General features: G+C 45.9%; 1 protein-coding gene across 6 annotated transcripts in view; it reads left to right on the top strand.

The window, feature by feature from the left end:
• VPS13D (vacuolar protein sorting 13 homolog D) overlaps nt 1–24669 on the top strand; it is a 248115-nt gene that overhangs the window by 175210 nt on the left and 48236 nt on the right. For all 6 annotated transcript variants that reach the window (XM_032393405.1, XM_032393384.1, XM_032393396.1 and 3 more), the window contains one exon: nt 22118–22250. In XM_032393405.1, coding sequence (XP_032249296.1) covers nt 22118–22250 — 133 coding nt within the window. The remainder of the gene's footprint in view (nt 1–22117; nt 22251–24669) is intronic.

Here is a 24669-nt window from a genome sequence, read left to right as displayed (position 1 = left end):
TTTCTTTCTTTCTTTCTTTCTTTCTTTCTTTCTTTCTTTCTTTCTTTCTTTCTTTCTTTCTTTCTTTCTTTCTTTTGATTTCAGTATTTAAAAAAAAAAATTGAGCTCTGTGAGAAGCCTCGTTTTAGTGATACTTCATATGGTAACTTCACTCTCTCACCTCTCCCTTTCCACTGAACCCCAGCTTAATATTCTTCCTGAGAGAGGTCTTGAACCTACAACTCTTGTCACTCCTTCCAGCTGAACATCGCACAGCTAGCTCTTCCCAGACTCGAACCCTCTACACAACCTCTGATACATTTATAGGCACTCCTGGAACACAGATCTGGGAAAGAATTTGAAGGTCAGCTTTTCACCCTCCAGATTACAGATGGAGAAATTGAGACCCAGTCAATTTCTCACAGCTCGGTCGTTAGTCACTGGGCCAGCTCCACCACTCTGGCCCTCTTGGCTACAAATCTGTCTTTGAGATGGGAGTCGGCAGCTTGTGGGGCCCGCTTATTGTCCTTCTAGAAGTGGAGGAGAAAGAAGTAGCGGGCCCAGGGCCCTGACCTTGGGTACACTTTCTCAGCATTCTCGATGTTGAGTCAATCTGTTTGTACATCTGTCTCCCGCCCTAGATTGAGCTTCTTGAGGACAAGAGACTAAGTCCTATTCATCTTGGTATTTTTAACCCCAAGCGCACCCACCATGCATGGTATGCAGAAAGCCCTCGAGGGCTTGTTGAGCCAAACCAATCTGTTTTGTGTAAAGGTCAACCCACCCGAAGCGGGAGGGAAGTAAAGCTCCTTTGAAGGGCCTCGCATCACTGGTCCTTCAGCGGTGTCTCATCCAATGAGCAAACCCAAGCAGAATCACACCTCACCTGGAAGCAAAACAAGACTTCCCCCTCCCACAAAACACAAATAGGGAGCCCCCCCCCCCACATGGTTAGATGTAGGAAGCAATGGGTGAAATGATCTAGACAAAAAACTTGACTAGGCACGTGGTCTTTGGTTGATGCCACAATTAAGGTAACTTTGTTGGTTAAAGTGGATTTCTTGGAATTTCTCCAAATGTTCATATGTTTATCTGCATGTTGTTCATTATGATTGTTGTCACTGGGCTCTTTCTAAAGTCTGTGTGAGTTAGGAGAGAGGGAGGGGAGAGAAAAGGGGGAAAGGGAACCTTCTGTATGGATTCTGACCAAGCAAAGAACGGCTGCTTGCTGTTCTCTCCCTGAACGCAGCAAATAGGAACGTGTGCAGTTGCCCGCTGCCCAGCAAGCCTGAAAGAACTTGATTATGAGAACACTTTGATCTGAACGTGTGCCTTTTCTGAATCCTCCTTCGAAGAGGGACCAATTGCTGCCTGTGGCTGCCGGGAACAAAATGACTTCGGCACTGAGCCCCCTGGGTGCTGGGCGTTCACACATTGCCTTCTGCACAGCTTGGGCACCCTCCCCTCTCCCGTCCGGCCGAGTGGCATGTAGGCGAGGGGATGAGTGAGCTGGGGGCGGGGGGGAGGGGTGAGAGGTCTGGATGCCCCCTCTGCTGGCGTGGCGGTGGGGTCGCCTGTCACTGGGCTGTCACCATCCTAACCAAAGTAGGGGCCTGAAACCGTCCCTTTTTGCCTTTTTACTTTAATCTGGAATACTTTAAGAAAACAGCGGACCAAATGGTGACTGAGTCCTGACCCGTCTCCAGGCCACATGTAATCACCATCTTTCTGTCTCAAAATCTTCATCTGGGTCCAAGCCCTCAGTCACACAGTGGAGCTCCTCCACTTGCTTACCAGAGCAAGATTGCAAAGAGTTAACACTTTTGCTTTTTCGGAAAGTTATCTGTGAAGAGTATTAGTTGTTTAATAAAGCGTGCCTGCCCTCCCGATGAACCCGCCAGTGACTCTGCAGCTGGGGTCATCCCAAGTTCACGCGGTGGACTTTTGACTGCCTTCTGTGTCTGTGAAAACAGTCGGCAGCTCCTGCGGGGATCATTCATTCAGGCCTGTAACACAAAACTGTTGCCAATGGGCACCTGCTGGGCGGCTTCCCAGGAGGGCTGGGAGGGGGATACCAAACTCATCAGGCATCTGCAGAGATAAGAGCGGCAGGGGGTCCACTGGGAGCCCGCTCACCGGGCTGCACTTAGAGCCCACTGCCCGGCCAGCAGGCTGGTGTCAGAGTGTATCAGGGAGCCCGGGAAGGATAGGATGTGAGCTAATTAAAGGCCTTTTACAAAGAGGAGTAGAGTGTGTGTGTGTGGTGTGTGTGTGTGTGTGTGTGTGTGTGTGTGTGTGTGTGTGGAGGAGGTGGGGGAGAGGTTTGGAGTGCATTCCCCAAATTTCTGGCACATTCTTTATTCCTCTCTTTTATCCTTCAAAACAGAAGAAAACAAATTAGAGTCTGAACATTTGGTTATTTCTAAGCTCAGATCGTCATCCATTCTGCCTGATACTCTGTTGGTTTTTGATGCTATTTTTATGGAATTACATAGCCCAGCAAAGACAGATTTTGCCACGTTTTCCCAGGAGACATCCTGTTCTTGAACTATGGCAGGCCGACTGCTTGAATTTTGCCCTTTTTCCCCAGTTTGACACATCTGGGCCGTGAAGTTCCTTGTTGCGATATGCTCCAGGCTTTCCCTGTGTGCTTGGAAAAGCCACTTGCCGGCTGTAGGGGGCGCTGCTGGGAGGGTGAGTCATCTAGTGCCCAAGGGAGTGCTCTGACAGTGGGCTTGCTGAGGTAGGGGCCATGTGGTGCCGTGCATGGTTTGCAGCATCGGGGCGCACATGGTCTTGAACGCGCTGTGAAGTACTAGCACAGTAATTCATTTTACAGTTAAACTGACTTAAGAAAAAAGTCACCTGAAAACGTTTGATTTACTTGCTCTTTTGCTTGTTTATTTAGCCTATATATCCCCCCACCCCGCCCCAGCAGTAAACTAACTTATTTATGGATCCATGTACTTGGAAGTCTGTGGTATTTTCTTCATCTGCCTGGTAATGATACATTTCCTGAAAGCAGTTTTGTTCCCCTAAAACCCCAAGCCTTCATTATATTATTTCTGATACAGTTCACATAAGCTTGGCTGTGTCAGAGAAACATTTAGATCAGTCTTGTACTACATGGTAACAATCCTAGGAAATTCCAGTCAAAAGCCAACAACCTGCTTCCTTCATTTCTGGACTGCTGGAGTAACTGGCTTTGTCTGTGTTCTGATAAGGAGTAACCACAATGTTAATTTTGTATTTCCTTGCCTTTGTTCCACATAGTCTGTTCCCAAAGCTGACCGCCCAGGAGGCTTGTTCACTGTCCTGTGACTTGTGAGGGAGAAAGCCACAGAGGAGTACTTAGCCTGACCCTGGGAAGTATGTGAGCGTATTCTTACTAGGAGTGTTTAAAATGTTCGTTGCATTTTCCTCAGTATTGCCATATAGAAAACACGGGAAAGACGCCATACCGATTACATAGTTGAAGGGAATTTTGAATCTAAGCTAGTAGCTGAATGGGTCACTTTAAAAATGTGACTAGCTAATATTTACTGCCTGCTTCACCAAGTGCCAGGTACTGTTCTGAGTCTTCACACGAATTGACTTGTTTAATCCTCACAGTGACCCTGCGAAGCGTTAGTCCCAGTTTATACACGAGGACATGGAGGCTCAGAGGAATTAAATAACTTGCCCAAGGCTGTGAGGAGATCCAGGACAGGAAGTCCGTTGGGTTCTCTGACTCAGAGCCCGCATTCTTGGCCCTGCCCCTTGCAAAAGTCGTACCCTGTTTAAAGGGCTTCATTCTTGGACCCTTCTACAGTATTAGATTTGCAGGAATTAACCATGTAAGGCTGCATTCTCAAGGGGGTGCAGAGAATTTGAGTCACGGTTTAAAGTCCTTTCCTGTGGGGTCCTCTGTTGTATAAGTAGCTCTTTGTAGATGCTACACCATCCAAGCCCAAGCATGTGGCCGCCAACCAGGGAATGCTCCAGCCCTGTCCAAGATGCCTAGTGAAGGCACTTCAACTTTGTTCTAGCTCCACAAGCAGAACTGACCAAATATAAAGTTATAACATAGCCTCACGTTAACAAATCTGTTATTTATTGTGTCTAAACAATAAGTTCACAACGAAAAAACGCCAGGCTCTGTCCTAGGCACAGAGGAAACAAACAGGAATAGAAGCTCTTCCCCGCTCAGGGTCACAGCCCAGCACAGGAGAAGGCCTGCAAACAAATGCGTACAAGAAACATCCTGGGGGCTAGGACAAAAGTCTGTGCGGGTCCAGTGGGTGCTAAAGGAGGGGGCAGACCTTTCAACCCAGGGCAGGGAAGGCCTGCACAGAGGGTGGCTTGTGGCAAATCTTGAAGTGCAAGGAGATGTGGGCCATGTGGACAGGAAGTGGGGAGGACAGGCCCCAAGGGGCCCACAAGGGGCAACCCGAACAGGGGGAGCTCAGGGATGTGGAACAGCGGCCCTCGGCGGTGGGCTGCCAGGATAGGAAAGCGTGCTGGTCCGTCAGCTGGTCCCTTGAGGAGAAGACTGGCGCACCATTCCCTATCCCTTTGTTTGCCTTCCTCTCTTCCCGTACCAGGTGTAAGGGAATCCCAAGGGAAAGAGACCTAGTGGAATTTTTCCCTTTTTAAGCCTAGTGTGGTTGTCATGATTTGCCCAGAATCTGCATATATTAAATGGTAACTATTCATGTTTTGCAAGTATTTTCATGTATGTGGGTACAACAGTTACATCTTTCACAGAGGGGGCCAAAGCAATCAACAGCCCCCACCCCCTCCAGAAAAAAACAAACCTAACTTGTTTTTTATATAATTAGAGCCAAAACCAAATCATGGCCTGTTCACAGCAGGTAGGATGCAAATCTAGCCAAACTGTTCTTTCTGGCCAGAGTGACTCCGTCCAGTACTAAGGCACGGGCTGCCTCCGGCATTTCCAATTAACCTGATAATTGCATCTAGACAGAGCAGAAAGTCACCCTCCCCAAAGCCCAGAGCAAACACACTCCGAATCCTTGTTCAAGGAGAAGGCATTTAGGCCTCACTTACAACAATTGGACTGGAAAGACGGGTAGGGAGGTCGTGGGCTTGTGTTTCAGCTCTGCTTTTCTGCAGAATTTGGAGCTCAACAGATGCAAAACCACGATTGGGGAAGTTAATTTATCCGACCCCATTTGATCAGTCCATGAAACTGTTTCACCATGTTCTCTAGGCCTGGCTAAACTAGATATGACCTAAATTTGAGAGGAGAGAGCACATTCTGTGTTAGACTGTGTTTTGTGGCCTTTCTACCTTCAGCCCTCTCCTGCCTCATTCACCCAGTCAGTAGATTTTTCTCTGGAAATCCCTTCTTTCCCATTTCCACTCAAGACTGGTAACAATGTCCAAACAGTGTCTGCTTGTGTTTGGAATCTTAGTTTTTCATGTGTGGATTCAGAGGGGACATTTATCTTGAGGTAGACACGACAGTTGTCTCGCTGCCAGGATTTGGGCCGAGGCTACATAGGACTCCGGATGACTTCTTGGAACTTGAGCCTCACGCTCAAGATTGCAGTGCGGGCTGGCGTCTGCCCCAGCTCTTGGGGTGAGAGAAGGATTGGGTCCTCTGACTCTCAAGATGGAGCTTAGGTTGGGCTGCGTGACACATGTGGTCAAGGAAAGGTTCCTTGAGTAGTAAAACCTGACAGATGTCCATCAGGAGTGGGCTCTCCAGTCCTCGCCTCCCCAGCGCCTCGGTGCACCCCGAACTTGAGCGTCTGCCGTTGCCACTCACATCCTGGCCTTGGGAGACTGAGTCACTTGTATAGGAGCTGGAGATGTGTTTGCCTAGCGCACAAAACTTGCTGTCTCTTTACATTTTTGTTGTGTTCTCAGCACATGGTTTAAGGCTCTTTTCCGTGGATCCTTTCCTGCTCGGGGAGGAAAACACGGTTCTGCACTCACTGACTATGTAGAGGTTGGCCTCTTGTCCTCTCATCTCTCACAGATGAATAATTAAGGAGTGAGAGGTGTTCCATCTTTTCATGGAAGTTTATCACCGTTGGGATGTTTGCACAGTAGAGCCGACTGCTGAGTATGCTCTCATTTGCCTTTTCCTTCCACGGACACTTCCTAGCTTCGGCCTGGCCTGGCTAACCCCATCTGGGACGCCCGCGCTGTGAATCAGCACTGGAAGTTTTAAGCATAAAGAAGAACTAACACTTGATCATTTCCTGTGTGCCGGGCACTTTCGGCCATCTGTCCTTTCTCCTTCCTTCCAGCTGCTCAGATCATATGTTGGGGTCGTTCTTGACTTCTGTCATACCACGTCTCAAGTGCATCCCCACCAGCCCGGTCAGCCGGACCGCAGCGCCCCCACCTCCAGGTGATCACCCCTGGCCGGCCTCATCGTAGCAGCCTTCCGCCTCCACCCTGCCCCCCCCCCACATCTGTTGTTAAGATGGCGACAGCGGGAGCTACTGTACGTGTCAAAAGGTAGCTCTCAGGTGGTGTCATTCCTCTGCTCAGCCCCCTCCAGTGGCTTCCCATTCCACTCCGCATAGAAGTTGAAAATCTGTACTGTGGTTTATTAGGTGTATGCGGCCTGCCCCGTACTTCGCTGACCTCATCTCGTACCCCTCACCACTCTCCAGCTCACTCAGCCCGTCATCAGACCTTCTTGCTGTTTCTTAACTGTCTGCCTCAGAGCTGCTGCCTTGGGATCTCTGCACTAGCAGTTCTCTCCTTCTGGAATGTTCTCTAACCACATGGTTTTCACCTGCGTGTTCTTTGTCCAAATGCTGCTTTGTCAGTGAGGGTCTTCCTGGCGCTCCCTCCTGCACCTAAACTTGCACCCCCTCTTCCAACACCGTCTCTCATCCTCCTTCCATGCTTCATTTTTTACTCAACCTATATCATCACTTTCATTTTATTTATTTGTATTATTGTCTATGCAGTTAGCATGTAAGTCCTGCAAGGGACAGAGGTTTCACTGCTGTGTCACCAGCCCTCAGAGCAGCCAGGCCTGGCACACTAAGTGAGTTTATGTGTATAGGAGGGAGCAGAGGAGAGGAGGAAGAAGGAGGCAGACTCTTGGAGTTAGGCATTGTCTCAGTTTGTAGGTCAGGCACCGAGTCTCCAAGAGGTTGCCCAAGATCACACATCCCATAAGTGAAGCCAGAATTTGAGCCCAAATGTGTGACTCCAGAGCTTCTCTGATTTCCACTTTCTTGCACTGTTTTCCTACAGGCATCTCTGCCTCACTTACGGCAACCCTAAATAGAGACTTAAAATGCCTTACAGAGAATACTTGGCCAGAATCTCTTAGTCTCCTCAGTATCTTCTGGAGCTTAATCTATAGAATAGACAAGTACTAGCAAAGTCCTAAACCAGATGCCCTCAACATCAGAAAATGTATTTAGCACACATAGCTAAAGAGATGAAGAAGCAGCACACTTCTGTCAATACAGACTTCCCAGGCAAACCAGTGAAGTCTTTTTGGTCATCGATTCCCAAAGCTACTCTGGGTTCACCAGGGGCTCACTAGGGGGACCAACCCCTGTCAGTTCCAGAGTTGGCGCTGTCCCGGGTGCATCCACACCGCATGCCAGGCTCTGTCTGTCGCACTGGGGACACGAAGGTGGACAAGACAGGCACGGCACTGGGCATGCCTTTAACAAGCTTCACTCCCCCTCGAACTTAAAACGCCACCGTCACTGAATCCCTAGAGTGGCTAGTTTTTAAAGGGATAGTCTCCCAATTTCACTTTCTCATCCTGTTCTTTGAAGTTCTGAAGTTCATTTTCAGTCCATCATGCACTCTTCTTTGTATGGCGCTTATCTGAAGATTAAGAAACATCCAAGGCAATGAATTCCTGTTCTTCTGTCTCCCCAGCCATTTGGTAGACTTAGCAGTCATTGTGGTTCAAGAATCCCCTGAGATACCCCTTCTTTCCCCTCAGCAAAGCCACAGGCACCCTGTGCAAAGAAATGATAGCTGTTCCATCTGTCTTAGGGAATTTGTTCTGGACTTGGGATGGTTTTGTTTTCTTCCCTAGATGTTGCCTGTTGGATATGCCCTTAGGCTTTACACCTGTAGCCCAGGACCAAATGATGCCTGGGCTCACACTTATCTGGGAGAGATGCTAAGAAATCAGTCATCAGCTGATACTAAATTTGTTTCCCTCTCTTTCCAGCTATGTCAAAACTTACGGGTATTGAGGGATACCATTCCATGTTTTGATCCCCGTCTTGTACTATTTGCTGTGGGTACATGCCTTCAGAACCTTCAGTTAATAGAAAAACAGGCAGTGGCAGCAATAAGTTTAGAACCCTCTTGTAAAAGATACGGCCACAGAGGGGGGAAAATGGAGGGAGTGACAGCTTGAATGGCAGGGAACTTCAAGGAAGCCCTTTTTAAGATTGAGCAGATTCCATTGTATTTGTCAGTCTGAGAGGAAGAGGCTAGGAAGATTGGAGATATGAGAGAAAAGAGGATTGCTTGAGCAATATCCAAGACAGGGTCTTATAAGAGCGTGGAAAAAGGCTCTAGATTTGCCAAATACACCATTTATCCAATTTAAGCTGGAGGAGAGGAAAGAATTATTTTTCCTGAGTAGAATCTATCATTTGTATGAAGTGGCAGTGGGGCTAACTCAGAAGAGTTGGAAAGGAATGCAGGGCACATCTTTATTTGGCTCTAAGAGCATTCCAGGTACCGTCCTGGGTGGTTAGGGGTGCAAAGATGAGCAAACCTTCAGTGGCCCCTGTCACTGGACTCTGAGCCTCTTAGCATTGGGTGCTGCAGCCCACCTGGCCCTGTGAGGAAACAGACGCAAATAAGACTGCATGGCCCTGGATGCGATGCTGGTAAAGCTGCACACAGAAGGTGTATGGAAGGAGTGGGTAACCCTACGGGTTTGCATGCAGGGGGAGGCCATGCAGAGCTCTGCAGAGGCATCCGGGAGAGCCAGACTGAAGTTGGGAAGGCAGAGATTTGCAGCCATTCATGCTGGAGGAGGGAACAAACAGTAAGAGTAGGAGATGATGTGGGTACGTCCCCATAATTAACTTTCTGCCCACCTTCCTGCTAGATAGTTCCATCCTGAGTAACAAAACCCTTTCTTCCTAAATCCAAACCAATGCCCTCCATCTAGTATTCTGTCTTAGGTGACTAGCAGTCATTTGCAAAATATTATTGGTTATCTACACAGAAAGTCTAAGTGGAAGAAATGAACTGAAATTGAAGACTTGTGTACCTTCTGAGTTTAATTTTAATTTAATCAGCTGTATCCTGAAACTTTTTAGAGTCGAATCTCTAAACCGGCAGTGTCCAATAGAAATATAATGTGAGCCACGTAATTTATATAACTTAAAATTTTCTCGTAGTTGCATTAAAAAAGTAAAAAGAAACAGTTGAGCTTCCGACTCCTGGTTTTGGCTCAGGTCATGTTCTCAGGGTCAAGCCCCACATGGGGCTCTGCACTCAGTGGGGAGTTTACCTGAGGTTCTCTCCCTCTTCCTCTCCCTCTGCCCCCCCCACTTGCATGTGCACTCTTTCTGTAAAATAAATAAATAAATAAATATTTTTTAAAAAGGTAAAAAGAAACAGAAGAAATTATTTTAAATATTTTTATTTGACCCATAATATCCAAAATATTATTTCAATCTGTAATCAGTATGTAAAAATAATTGAGATGTTTTACATTATTATTTTTCATCTTGTCTTTGAATTCCAGTATTATTTTATATTTACAGCATATCATTTTTTAAAATATTTTATTTATTTATTTAACAGAGAGAGAGAGAGCACAAGCAGGGGGAACAGCAGAGGAAGAGGGAGGAGCAGGCTCCCTGCTGAGCAGGGAGCCCAATATGGGGCTCAATCCCAGGACCCTGGGATCATGACCTGAGCCGAAGGCAGACGCTTAACTGACTGAGCCACCCAGGCGCCCCTTTACAGCATATCTTAATTCATACTAATCACATATTAAGTGCCCAGTAGCCTCCCATGGCAAGTGGTCACCTTAGTGGACATTGCAGTGCCAAACCAGGGGAGGAAGTTAGGGTCATGTGATAACAACCGTTATCGTGTGTCTGAGCTGACGAGTTCCAGTTCTCTGTGGATAACTTGATTATTTGACTCTGCAAGCTATGTCTCCAGTACATTTAGCCTCTCATCCTTCTGCTAAGTGGTTTGTTTCTAAGATTTCCCTTGTTCTTGTTGGAGGAAGGAAGGTATTGAATAGAGAAAAGGACCTTTAGACAGTTGGCTTTTGTCTCTATCATGGCAAGGAGAAGTTTTCTACAAGATTCTAATAAATAGGTTTCCAAGTTATCTTTAATTTTTCCCCCTTAGGTAATTTGTTGGCTTCCTTTTTTCCTCTTTTCCTGCCTGCTTCCCAAGATTTAGAAAACATTCGGTTCATGATGTTTTTGAATATGGTAGTATTTCAGATACAGGCATGATTTTTATGAAGTTAATTTTTATTTTTAAAAATGAATTCTGCCCTTGGTCACATATTTAGAAAACAAGTGCCATAAACATTTTTTTTTTTAATTATGGAAGAGTCGATAGGTAGAGTATTATACAGTGTATGGACAGCTTAAAGGACAATCAAATGAATACCAGGGCCTACCATTCAGCTTAAATGATAGAATGTAATAATAGAATATTATACTAATAGAATAGAATATGCTAAAAAATACTAGTACTTTTGGAGCCTCTCTGATCACATCCCCTTTTTCCACTGTTGAGTTAAATGGATTGGGTTTTATTCCTCATTCCAAGACTTGTTTTTCAGGCCTGAAATCTGTTAACCTGGAAACAGCTGATTCAGCAGGCTTTAAAAACCCCAGATCTACAGGAAGTAGATGGGTGTGAAGTCTGTATGTCCTCTCCCAGCTCAGCCTTTGTGGGGCTGAGAGACAGCGGAGGGAAGAATGCCCTATGGAAAGGCCACTAAGGAATCCAGGGGACAGGCAAAGAGCGAAGGTTTCTTAGGAGCTGTTGAGAAATCGCTAAACTGCCATTTTATTTTTATTTTAGCCCATCTGAGGCTTTGGGAACATTTGAGTCGGTTTTTAAAAGAACCTTTGGGGCACGCCCAGGTGGCTCAGTCAGTTAAGCGTCTCACTCTTGATTTCAGCTCAGGTCACGATCTCAGAATCATGAGATTGAGCCCTGCCCAACAGGGAGCCTGCTTAGGATTCTCTCTTCCCTTTTCCCCCTGCCCCTCCTCCCTGAAAGAAAGAAAGAGAGAGAGAGAAAGAAAGAGAAAGAAAGAAAAGAGAAAGAAAGAAAGAAAGAAAGAAGGAAAGACAGAAAAAGAAAGAAAGAAAGAAAGAAAAAAAGAACCTTCTTTTGGCCTTTCCTTTGAGCTTAGGAGTAAGCCAGATCTCAGGAGAAATGAGACAGGACTTAAGTGCCTTGGAGCTGAGCTGCCTCCAATTCTTATCCTAACCCCAAAAAGAGAGGCTCACCTTCCCTTGTTCTCCCAGGTGCCAAATACCAGTTCCGAATCTGCAGTCTTCTCTTCTCTCACGTTCATCACACTTGCTGATGAATAACTTCCTAACAAGTAAGGTGTTGGTGTTTGTATCTCTAGCTTTCCCCAAATGCAGGCTCTACCCCACCCACACCCATAAAATGTTTGGTGGTTATAAGAAATAGTAGTACCTTAGTTTCCACTGTGGATGCTAGGTGACTCTTAGATGGGTGGGGCTGTTGGGAGAAGCATTGGAGTGCCCAGATAGACAGAAGATGGATGGAGACTGAACTGGACACACTTTCAGGACCGTTTCTTATCCAGGAGCATGGCTGGCTCATGCTTATTCTCTCCCCACAGCTCTCTTTTGCTTTCATCCCCTCCCCCTTGAATTTGTATCTCCACACATGTCATTTACTGGTACATGAACTAGTCCTTCCCGGAGCAGTCGTCTTTTTCTGTAGTTAGATTTGCTTCACCAGACCAGCTCTGAAAAAGCAAATCTTTGAGTTGAGCAAATCCTTTTGTAAGAAGCTGGGATGGTAGAGCAGACCTCTTCTGTGCAAGCAGGAGCTCTTGAAATCACTGGTCCCAGTCCTCACCCTAGCTTGCCTTCCATCTGTCTTCCCAGCTGTAAATGGTGCACTCTAGTACCGTGATCTGATGTGGTGTAACGTGATCCATGTAATGGACGTTTACAGGACTTCGTCCTTCTCTGGGGCCCATTTCACATGTGAGAGTGATGGTTTTGGGGAAAGGAGGAAGTAGATTCTTTCTGCTTTCAAAGACTACATGGCATAGGGCAAAGAATGGGTGATGGAAGGGGGCAGAGTGTCTGAGTTGGGATATATTGGTCAAGGAAGGAGATTGGAGCCTGACTTTCTTGTTCAGGGATTTGCATGTAATTTTCTGAAACATTATTATTTATATACTTCTTTTCGCTTCCTTCATCTGTCACCACCACTGCTTAGGAAAGGAAGAATGTCTCCTTGGCATATCTGTGCGATTTTCACTGGCGTTCAGGAAGGAATTTTCCACGGGGGGAATAACAAAAATCATGGTTGGGTTCTCTCCATAGATGACCCAGTATCAAATGTAGGTAGATTCTTAGCAGACTTTGTTGCAGATGATCATGGTCTTTCCAGTTTCATCTGTACAATGGGAATAATAATAGAGCCTACCTCATAGGGCTGTTGTGTGGATTAAACTAATAAATGATTGTATAGATGGCCAGCCCTTAGAACAATGCCTGATGCATAGTAAACATTGTTGGTCCATGTTTAAAATTCCAAAAGTTATGCTATGGTCTTCAGCAGTTGGAAGTTTTCCTTTACCTATTCTGCTGCATACACATTTAAAACTTCATTTATTTGAAGAAATCAGTTGGAGACCACGTTCTTTCTTTAAAAACCTCATCAAGATATTTCAAACTCCTGAAGCCTCTCTGACTTTTTCAGTAAGAAGCCCAGCTTATTCTGGTGTCTAGCATCTACATTGTTCTTTATGGTGTCACCCATCCCCTTCCTTCCCAGACTTTCGGCATTAAAGAGAATTATATCTATTTATTTGAAATACAAAGTACTTTACAAGAATGAAGTCCTTTATGACTAGGAATGAGATAAGCTTGAGCTTCTTTTCTATTGTGAAATGTTCCAATTCCATTTCTAATTCCTGTATTTTGAGATTTCAGTCTATTTATAATCGACTTCTTTATGCTTTCCTTTGTTCCAGAACAGGTATAGGGTGGTTCCTGTAGTACAGGATGAGACAGGCAGGATTCAGTTGGGGTAAAAGGGGGAGCAGAGCACTCACTAGAAGAAAGAAAAGGATTTGCAGGAATAACCCTCAGCATTTACACATTGCTTTGTGTTTTTTTCCCCCCAAGTACTTTTAAAACCAAGGTCTCTTTGGATTACCCCAGTGACTCTGTGGGTAGTGTTCTTCCTGTTTTATAGATGAAGATACTGATCCCTGAAGAGTGTGTTTTGCTCACGATCACCCAGCTGATACTGGTGACAGAGTTGGGATCAGGACGCCTGGCTTTTCAAAGCCTGTGTGCTTCCCTAGAGTTGAAATCATGTATCTGCAAAGTCAGGCATTATGCTGTGACCACCTCAGAGGGATTTTTTTTTTCCCCTACAACATAATCTGTCTCCTGGTTCAGTACTGAGGCATTGGCCATTCGGGCATATTGAATAATCTTGTTAGGATGGCAAGACTGGAGGTCACTCGTGGGGTGGGCAGACCTATTCCCCTTGACTAGCACCAACAGTATGGAAACCTACCTTCGACTTCTCCCAGGTGCTTCGGGGGGTTTTCAGCAGTAGGTGAGTGGGAATCCTGGCACCCTCAACTCCATCCCCTACCCCTTCTGGGAAAAAGCTTATCATGAAGCTGATGAAGGGCTAAAAGTAGGACATCATCCCCTCCCACAGCTGGGTCGGAAGATTCATCCTGCCCACATGATTCTTTACAACTGGTGTAGGAAAAATAGGGAAAATTGAATGTGACTAAGCCGTGGCACGTTGTCTGTTGTTGCAAATCAGCCTTCCTGATACCCCCCGTGTGTGCTGCTTATGCCTGTGCTTTTGGCCTTACAGCCAACCCCACCAGTCCTTTTTAAAGAAAAGGCAAAACCTTTTTAGGAGAGTGCCTCAAACCACTCTGAGCTTCTAGATTAATCTGAAACAACATCTGAGTTCACAACTGGGTCAGAGTTGCAGAATAGCAGGAGAGACTTGCCAATTCAGCAGGCGTGTGTCCTGGGCTAGTTAAGAACCAGGACAATCTTGAGGTCTGACTTTGTTGCTTATGTTTAGACCTTGTGTACTGAGATAATTCTGGGTGGCTTTGGATAACTTTGTTTCTTAACTGAAAAGGAGTGTCTGTTGCCTGATAAGTGTTTATCCGTGAAATAGCAACATGGTGTAGGTCTTAGCTAGGAGGGCTTTTACATCTCCAGAGACCTCCTCCCCCCCCCCCCCCCCCCAAAAAAAGCAAGGTCATTGGCTCAGGCATGTTACTGAAGTAGAATGTCAGTCCTAGCTTTAAAAAAAAAGTATCTGTATTATTGTTTTTTTTTTTTTAAGTTTTATGGGAATATGGATTTTTAAAATTTTTTTAAATTTTATTATGTTGTGTTAATCACCATACAGTACATTATTAGTTTTTGATGTGGTGATCCACGATTGTTTTCATGTAACACCCAGTGCTCCATGCAGTACGTGCCCTCCTTAATACCCATCACCGGGCTAACCCATCCCCCCACCCCCCTCCCCTCTGAAGCCCACAGTTTATTTCTCAGAGTCCATAGTCTCTCATGGTTCATCTCTCCCTCCGATTCCCCCCCTTCATTTTTCCCTTCCTTCTCCTAATGTCCTCCAGGCTGTTCCTTATGTTCCACAAATAAGTGAAACCATATGATAATTGACTTTCTCTGCTTGACTTATTTCACTTAGCATAATCTCCTCCAGTCCCATCCATGTTGATATAAAAGTTGGGTATTCATCCTTTCTGATGGCTGAGTAATATTCCATTGTATATATGGACCACATCTTCTTTATCCATTCGTCTGTTGAAGGGCATCTCGGCTCTTTCCACAGTTTGGCTATTGCGGACATTGCTGCTATGAACATTGGGGTGCATATGGCCCTTCTTTTCACTACATCTGTGTCTTTGGGGTAAATACCCAGAAGTGCAATTGCTGGGTCATAGGGTAGCTCTATTTTTAATTTTTTGAGGCACCTCCACACTGTTTTCCAAAGTGGCTGTACCAACTTGCATTCCCACCAACAGTGTAAGAGGGTTCCCCTTTATCCACAGCCTCCCCAACATTTGTTGTTTCTTGCCCTGTCAATTTTTGCCATTCTAACTGGTGTAAGGTGGTATCTCAGTGTGGTTTTGATTTGAATTTCCCTGATGACTAATGATGATGAACATTTTTTCATGTGTTAGCCGTTTGTGTGTCTTCTTTTGAGAAGTGTCTGTTCATGTCTTCTGCCCATTTTTTGACTTGATTATTTGTTTTTTGGGTGTTGAGTTTGAGAAGTTCTTTATAGATCTTGGACACCAGCCCTTTATCTGTAGTGTCATTTGCAAATATCTTCTCCTTTTCTGTGGGTTGCCTCTTTGTTTTGTTGACGGTTTCCTTTGCTGTGCAGAAGCTTTTTATCTTGATGAAGTCCCAAAAGTTCATTTTTGCTTTTGTTTCACTAGCTTTTGGAGATGTATCTTGAAAGAAGTTGCTATGGCCGATGTCTGTATTATTCTTATGCAGGGTCTCTTTCCTGGATTCTTTCCCCTTTCTCTCTTTGCCTTAAGGGCTATACATAATCATAACCAAGTAGAACTGAAAACAGCCAAACCTGTCCCACTTCTAGTGGTTAGAGATCTGGGGTCCAAAAATGCCTCTTTCTTGCCAAAGCTCAACTTGTTCCATGTCTTTCTTTCTTTTCTTTCTTTTCCTTCTCTCATTCTCTCATTCTCTCTCTCTCTCTCTCCTTCTCTCTCCTTCTCTCTCTCTTTTCTCCTGCCCCCTTCAGCATCTGGCTGAGTGAGGACTCGCTGTTTGGTTTGCCTTGTGTCAGTGACAGATACCCGTTGCTGGCTAGATCCCGGGCTTCTTTAACTCTTCTCTCCTTACAAGGATCACAAAAGGGGTTTTCAACGTCAAGGCAAAACTCACACTGAGAATTGTTTTTGACTGTGGCTCTTTAACAGTGTGAATCAGAGTGAAGTGGTGAAGACCTTCGTTGTGAAGTGACTTAGGTCTTATGTGACTTGAAGGGCATTTTTCTACTCGTATACCAGCAGAGTTGGAGAGGACTCTCAAGTTTAAGCCACCAGACCACTTTGAAGAGATGTGTAAAAATCAGTGGCCCCCCCCCGGTGCCAGACACCGGACTGGGCATTTTGCATTATCTCTGTAACCCCTGAAAGCAACCCTTTAGAGTCTGGTTTTTTGCAGACGGGTAAACTGAGGCTCGGGAGGGTCCTGCCACCAGGATACACATTCACGTCAACCTTACAGGCACAGTGTGTACTGCCGGGCTTTCCGAGCGGACCTGCTCCAGCTTAGCAGATCGTTGGCAGCGCTGCCCGGAATCGGAGCTGTGCTCGTAGCGGAGATTCGCAGCGGAACAACTTTCTGGGTGGGAGAACATAAGACCCCCTCACACCGCAGAGCCCTGCCACTTCTCTCCCTTTCCTGTTAGAGGCGGCCATGATTTGCCCTGGTGACAAGAAAGGTACTGTCTCCAGCATTACTCAATGGAGCAAGGATATTAAAGAGGAAACTTCCATTAGGTAAATAACTGTGAAAGAAGAACCCCAGAGAAGGGGGGAGAAATTCAAGCCCAGGCTCCTGTTACACTGGCCAAATATCTCTGGCATCCCATGCTTGCTGAATATCATAAAAGGGTCAGGAAAACTGATCGAACAGAACAGAGGGACACAGTGTGAATTTTTTCTCTTGCATCATTCCAGCATACTTGAATTTCAGTTTTATAAAATCAACTACCCCGAGCCTGGCCCCAAACCCAGGCTAATTTGTAGGAGCTCTGTTTCGATGGACAATGGGATTCTTTTTGGAAGGTGGGGTATTGACAGTGTGCATCAGCTGTGCCGTGGAGCTGGCAGCTTGAAGTGCTTCTGAGACTTTTACCCCCTTGCTGAAAATAGGGCTTTCTAGAAATTAATAACTTTGGACTGCAGCCAGAATTCACAAGTGTGGTGTGTGCTAAAGCTTCCTTCAGTGGAAGAAGGGGGAAATCAGTGTTGTCTTTCCAAGTGTAATAGGTTTTCTGAAGGACGTTCTGTTCCTTGGAAACTTTCGAAGTCTTAAGTTTTTTGTGGACTTGAAATTGCTACAAAATGAGTTCTGTTGACTAAAGTCTCCACAAATGCTCCTTCTGGTGTCCAGGTATTGTTTTTACCGAGGACAGTTACAGATTATCTGCAAATTACCCTCCAAGTGCTAGTCCTTTCCCCGTGCTCAAGCCTGGTGCCTGATGTCTGTCCTGTGCTTCCATGGCCTTCTGCAGATAGCTGCTGCTTCTCGGAGCATGCATCTGCTAGGCGTTCTGCACGCACACCATCTCACGTCATCCTCCCAACAGCCCCTGGGAACCTGATTATTCCCATTTTGCATGTGAAGAAATTGAAGTTCAGATAACTCAATACTGTTTTCACTGGATGCCTCATATGTATCAGGCTCTGTGCTAAGTGCTTCACATGTACTCTCTAGTCCTTATGGCATCCTTGTAGGTGGATATTCTCATCCCCATTTTGAAGATGAGGAAACAGGCTCACAGAGGTGAAGTTCCTTGTCCGTGATCTCACAGCTATTAAGTGTCACAGCCTGAATCTGAAGTCAGGTGTGAAGGTCTTTCCATTACGCCGGATACGGACCTCCTGACTGAGGTCCTTGAAGGCAGGAGGCAGAAACCATCTCTGGCTAAGGGTTCTCATTTGCTAGCCTGGCACACAGTCCATGTTGCTCACATGTTTGATTGATTGTTGGGTTGATGCATAGCTGGATTGTGCTTGCTCATATCCTTATGATTTTCAGCCTTTCCCCCACTGCCTTGAGATTAGTTTTCCCCTTACCTGAATATCTGTCCCCGAGCTTCATTCCCCATTTTGATATTCATGAGCATGCTAAAGAGCATCTGCTCTGAAAAAAGCTCAAAATGAATTTGAATTTCGATGCATTTGGCTTTTTTTTTTTTTTTTTAAGCACATGGGCAGGGATGCCTGGGTGGCTCAGTCGGTTGAGCATTCAACTCTTGGTTTCGGCTCAGGTCATGATCTCATAGGTTGTGGGATCGAGCCTCGTGTCAGGCTCCTCGCTCATCAGGGAGTCTGCTTGAAAGATTCTCTCCCTCCGCCCCTCCCCCTGCTCTTTCTCTCTCTCTCAAAATAAACAAATCTTTAAAAAATAAAATAAAATACAATACATAGACAGAACTGGGGATGGGGTGGTAAAGGATGTCCTGCCCCGGTCACTCCTACATGGCATTGTGGCTCTCATGGATACCTCTGCTCTGGCTTGATTATAGTGTTCTAACTCAAGGTCGTGGGTGAAATAACACCTCCCCGCCTCAGAGAAGACCAGTGCCAGAGGGCACCCATACAGAGTGCTTACTGGAATCACCACCCTCTCCGGCCCACGTGCTTACCCTATCTTTGAGGGAGAAATAAGATATGGGGTGTGATTTATTTTCCCACTGAGGTGGGGAATGAGAGAGTTGGAATTAAGTATGACTAAGTGCTCCCACAGTGAGGGAAGGCCCCAAGCTTTCGGTGCCCTGGATTCATACTCAGAAGCCCAGGGGACTGGCCCAGGGCCCAGCCTCTTTGACCACGGAACCCTTCATCTCACTGATTTCAGATTAGTTCCTATAAAGCGTCTCTCCCCGTAAAATCTGATTAACCTCAAATCAGTACGGGTTTGGCTGGATCACGGATTTCAACATCTTCCCATTTCCTGAGTTCTCAAAGTCACAGTTATAGGGGTGAAGACTTCAGTAATAGTTTCCTGTTAATAATATCTTTGTATCCTTTACGTTTACTCACAAGTGACAAAGGACAAATCCAGCTGGCTTGGGTGAATAGTTTTTTTGTCCACAGGGCAGTGAGAATTCAGACAGAAGTCCTAGGGTGAATTGAGTAGCTGTGGGCACCTTCCTGCAGCTGAGAAGCACATAGCAGAATCCAGCATTTAGAGGGGCGTGTGATCTCTTAGGTCATCGTACCCCATCCTCCTGACGTCAGCGTGGTGTTTTTGTACAGAGAACGTCCAGGACCAGTCGGTGCTGGGGGAGCCGAGGGTCCTGTAGCAGAATCAGTTGGCAGTGAAGCTCTTGGCATAGGCTGACTCTTAAACCTTGGGGATTGAACTTGTTTTATTGTTGGGGGGTAGGGGGTGTTGAAGGAGAGGGGGTGGTTTTAGGCAGTTATTCTTTTAAAAATAAGATTATTCTTATTTTATTCTCCCATATTCTCTTAAGGGGAAAAGTATTATAGGACTTTTCATTTCTTCCTAGTCAGCTGCCGGAAATTGGTAGACAGGACCTTAACTTACTATCTTTTCCAAGGAAAGACCTCTTTTCGAGGAAAATGAGAGTTTGAGGAGGTGGGAAGGGCCCGAGTGAGACACTGGACACAGCGTGGCTGGCGCTGGGCCTCTTCAGGTGGAGACAGCGCGCCTCTGGGGACGGCTCTCTCACCCACCGCTGCCTCACCTTTTCTGTGACATTAGTCACGGAGAGGCATTTGTGTCCAGACCCTGAGTGGAGAACGCTGGCAGCCACCATAATTCCAGAATGTAGCAGGGACTCGTTCTTTTGACCCTTTCCAAAACAAGGATCACGTTTTCCTCTTCTCCCTCGATTCACAAGTGTTTTCAGTTTGCGTTCCAGGCTCTCGTTGCTACCTGTTTCATGTCGGGGATTGTTACCTTCCCAGTGAGACTGTCATCCTGGACAGTAGGTCCAAGGCTGCTATGTGTCCTCAGCAGTACCTCAATCTGTGCTGGGCCCAGAGTGAGTGCTTAATAAAGACGTTCTAACTTGGATCATACATCACATGCTGTCAAAGCTGGGAAGGATTTTGGAAACCACCAAGTCCAACACTCTAATTTTATAGATGGTACCACTCCAGAAACTCATTCTGGAGGCCGGGGTTTATCTGCTGGAAAGAGGGGGGTTTGGTTTGGGTTTCTGTTTTTGTTTATGTAAAAGCCTAGTGCAAATGACCATAATTCTAAACCTTTGAAAGGCTTTCTTTGTGGTGCCGGATGTTCCTCCTTGGACTAGCAGCTGACTAATAATAACAGTAAGAATGCTCACTGGATTCCATACCCTGAGCCATTCTTCACTGATTCATCCAGCCCCACAGTGTTGGTGCTGTTGTCATTCTCCACATGCCGACAGGGAGGCTTAGCAGTAGGGCACCTTGCTCAGGATCCTGTAGTGCTGGAATAGTTGAGGGAGGACCAGAGTCTGGTCTGGTCAGATGCCCAAACTCATGGCCTGCAGTGGCTCTCAGACGGGATCCCTGACTAAAGCCCCACTTGGTGATTCACAGTGCTGGCTTTGCGACATGCCGTGCTGTCTCCAACCTAAACGCAATTGTAAGATTAATTTTCATTAACTTTAGTTCTCCAATTAGACATAGTGACTGGGAAGGCAAGGCCAAAAGCAAATAATGATAGGGATTGCATCTCCAGAAAGGTCAGTGATCGCTGCCCTAGATCATAAAGGCATTTGGACTGAGTAGAAGGAATGAGTGTTCCCATCTCTTGCTCCAGAAACCATTGCTTCACCTGGAATCGCTGGTTCTTCCTCTAGTCCCTCTCCTGTGCCCAGAACTCACCTTCTCCTGTCACTCGTGTCACGAAGCCTCAGGCCTGGTGGTGTAAAAATATCCATTGGGGCACCTGGGTGGCTCAGTCGGTTAAGCGTCTCTCTTCGGCTCAGGTCATGATCTCAGGGTCCTGGGATTGAGTCCCACAGCGGGCTCCCTGCTCAGCGGGGAGTCTGCTTCTCCCTCTCCCTCTGCCCCTCCTCCCCGCTCGTGCATGCTCACTCACTCTCTCTTTCTCTCTCTGTCTCAAATAAATAAAATCCTAAGAAAAAAAAATCCCTTGCCAAACCAGTATGAAACAGGCCCCCCGATGACCAGGCTACCCAGTATACTGGGTCTTTAAGGCAGGCAGTTCACCTTGAATCTTCGCACTGAGCTCTGTATCTAAATAGCATTCCTGTGAGTTCTCTGAAAGGTTAGTCCTGGGTCATTGGCACTTAAACCACTTGTTTTGGTAGATCCTTCCCGAGAAGGTTAATTATATATTTGATATCCTTTCCTCTTTATGCCTGAATGATGAGGATAAGTACCCTGTGGTTTATTAACTGTCACTTTAAACCTTTTCAGATTGTCTTGTGACAAAACACAGTTTTATGTCCTTTTTATCCAGCTTTGATGGATGAGACAGCTTCTCTGGTAAAAGAATGCCAGGATAAATAAGATCGTTCTCTGATTTGTGGGGGAGGATTTTACATTGGAAGTCATGAGTTCAAGTCTGCCATTTCATATGAAAGGTGACCTGACCTGTTAACCTTTCCGTATACTTCATTTTTCCTTTGGGTCAATGGGGCTGGGCACCTAGGCACCTGGTAATTGTTGAATAAGTGAAAGAAAAGACATTACTTTAGGGCAATTGATGTCTCTAAAAGTTTTGATCCCTAAAGCAACAATTTGCCACATTTCCTATTTTGAATCACACTGATTTCTTAGAGCAAAGAGCCTCTGCCCTTAACATGATAGAACCCCAACGCTTACCTCTCCTCCCCCAAGTCATTTTGTGATACGTTTTTCAGTAAATTGCCAGAGGACTGTGGAAAGCGGATGCCGTTATGGGCATTTAGTTGTTTTGCAAACCTTGTGTCCCCCAATGTAAAGCGTCCTATAATCCGTATGTGTCCAGTGCTCGAGAACCAGTCTCCTGGGGCATATAGTATATGTAATTCAGCAATTAATATCTCTCTTTTCTCAGTTGGCATTTACTGAATCCCAGCTAGGAGCAAGGCAAGGTATTTATTTAAAATAATTAAAATAGCAAAAATAGTGCTGAGGCTTTAAAACTCTTTTCCTTCTGTTTTTTAATCATTCCAGTTCGCAGGGACATTATCAGATGGCTTAGGGAAGACGATGGACAATCGACATCAGTCAGAGCGGGAGTACATTAGATACCATGCAGCTACAAGCGGGGAGCACCTTGTGGCCGGCATCCATGGCCTGGCTCATGGTAAGTCACGTGATATCCGGAACACTGACTCTTCCTTCACAGTTCCTCCGAGGTCCCTTTCCACCCATCCAATTGCAAGTAGAAATCCTGGCCGGGGAGCTTGGTGTGCTTGGTAGCCTTCCAAGCTCTCTTATTTTATCCTCCTTGCAATTGAAATGTTACAGCCTATGACAGCTCCTCACTCACTTTCAAAATGGTGTGCGCACTGCAATCCCTTCCTCTTCTCTGGCTTCTGTTCCCAAAGTGTCATAAGGTGTAGTCAATTGAACCCCTTTTTAGAATATGGAAAATATGGAACTGCTGCTTCAAGACTTGCCTTCTGCTTACTGAGCATTCCCTCCATGGCAACTGAAATGTGAAACCGGCTGCCGGGTTTGTGGCCCAGATGTTTTTGAGTCTTGTATAAATGCATATTCAAAGGGATTGTCAATCCGTGCGCCCAAGAGATATAGGTGATGGCATGAATGTATTAAGTCTCTGAATTTGTTTGAATTCTGACCTTTAATGCTTTAACTCCTACTCATTTGCCTTTTGTTGCGTTTTTCTCAACAACTTCTCAGTGTGGCATTCAAGGCCCTTGGAAATGTAATCCCAGCCAGCTTTTCCAACCATTGCTGCCCAGCCACACTGTATTTCAGCCACCGAGAGCCGTGGGTTGTTCCCCAGACGTACCCCCAAGGCCTTGCTCACTCACTATTCCTCTGCCCTCCCCTCCCTGCCTCACTTCCCTGCCTATCAAAGTCCTACTCAACCTAGAGGTTTCAACTCAAATGATGTTTGCCCAGCTCTACTGTCCCCAGGTAGAATTAATGACCATTAGAACACATGTAAGCAGTCTGGGTTGTGTATCTAGGCAGCTGTTTGTACCTTGCTTTCCTGGCAGAGCCTCATGGGATACCGGGCATATAGCTCCTGCTTAGTAATGCTTAGTAAATTGCACGGTTTGTACCAGATTCTTAGAAATAGTCTGAAGCTAGCAGAAGTCATATCAAGACTGACCAAGTTTAGATTATCCACATTTGGAAGAAGGAGGAAGATGGATAATAGAAAATTTTATTTCTCTTCATGCTTAGGACACAGTGTTTAGGGCAGGGTTTTTATCAGTTTTCCTAATGGTGAGGTTTGGATCAAAATGCCTTTACTTTTCCTAAGCCTGCCCTACTGGAAAGGGAGCAGCCCCAAAGGAGACATCAAGCTAGGAGTAAAATTTGGCTGAAATTAATCTGTTTAGGGACTCAAAAAGTTGATTGTTGGGCAGCCATTTGGGGTTAAAGATTTAATAATTCTTTCTAGTAACTGTAATGATAGTGCATGGGACTAGGAGGGACTTTTTTTTTTTTTTTAATGAATACAAAATGCTTTGCTGTGTATAATTGCCTTCGTTTGTCTCGCATCTTTGGAATATGGAGAGAAAGCCTAGCTGTCCTCACTTTTTGAATGGACACAAGAGTATGCTGAGAAAATGGATGATGGTTCAAGGTTGGTTGCAAAATCCCTTCCAACCGAGGACCATTCATACAATCCATGCAGCATCTCCAGGAACAGGTAGCCTCATCTGAGGAGGATGCATGAAGCTCTGGATGTCATGAGAGCAGTAGCCTGGAGTGAAAAAACTCTTCGGAGATAACAAGAACCAGAATCCATTCAGTCTTCTTGGTTTAAAAATGGGGAGTCCTGCCCAGTGTTCTCTGCAGGCCCTGCTGCACCAGGCTCAGTAATGTCTGTCTCTCCGTGAACTTGGTCAAAAGGTCGGGAGAGGGCTGTGGCCTCACTGGAGCAAGTGGACCCAGAATCCAAAAGAAACGTGGGTTGTTAGTGTGTTCTCACCCAAGGAATTTCCTTTACCGATTTGTCTCACTAGAGATGAAGAGTCTAGAGAGCTTCCTCATGCCCCCACCATCAAAGGGTAAACATCCTGTGAGTGTCCCTGGCACACATCCTGGAAATGCTCCCCGGACAGGGCCCCCCTTCTTCCCTGTAATGCCTGTGTCCTCTCCAGCCTCTGCCAACTTCTGGCCACTTCTGACGCTCTTTAAGGTCATTGCTGTCAACTTTGAAAACGTTTGGAATGTCTTTGTGACCTAGGATGGTCTTTTGAAGAGACTCCATGGAGAGTCCCGGCTGGTTTTGGCAGCTTCTTTTTTTTGGGGGGGGGGGGGGAGGTTGCCTTTCATCAAGGTCTCATGACTTACTCTGATTGCCTAAACCTGATTTCAGCAAAGTGTGCAGTAGCTTTTACCCCATTTCAAATGTGTGGTGGTGTTGGCCAGTCACACAGTGTTCTCGGAAAACCGAGGATCTGTATTTAGTTCTCTCTGCCTTATATTTTATGGGTCCCCAACCTTCCCCAAGGGCCACTATGTGCTAGTCTGTTGATTTAGTCCTACTGTCTGCATAGTCTCCTGATTGCCCATGTGCT

This window comes from Phoca vitulina, unplaced genomic scaffold (genome assembly GCF_004348235.1).
Source record: "Phoca vitulina isolate PV1807 unplaced genomic scaffold, GSC_HSeal_1.0 scaffold2, whole genome shotgun sequence".
Taxonomy (NCBI): Eukaryota; Metazoa; Chordata; class Mammalia; order Carnivora; family Phocidae; genus Phoca; species Phoca vitulina.
The sequence above is the reverse complement of the archived record's forward strand: the minus strand, read 5'-3'. Positions and strand labels throughout refer to the sequence as shown.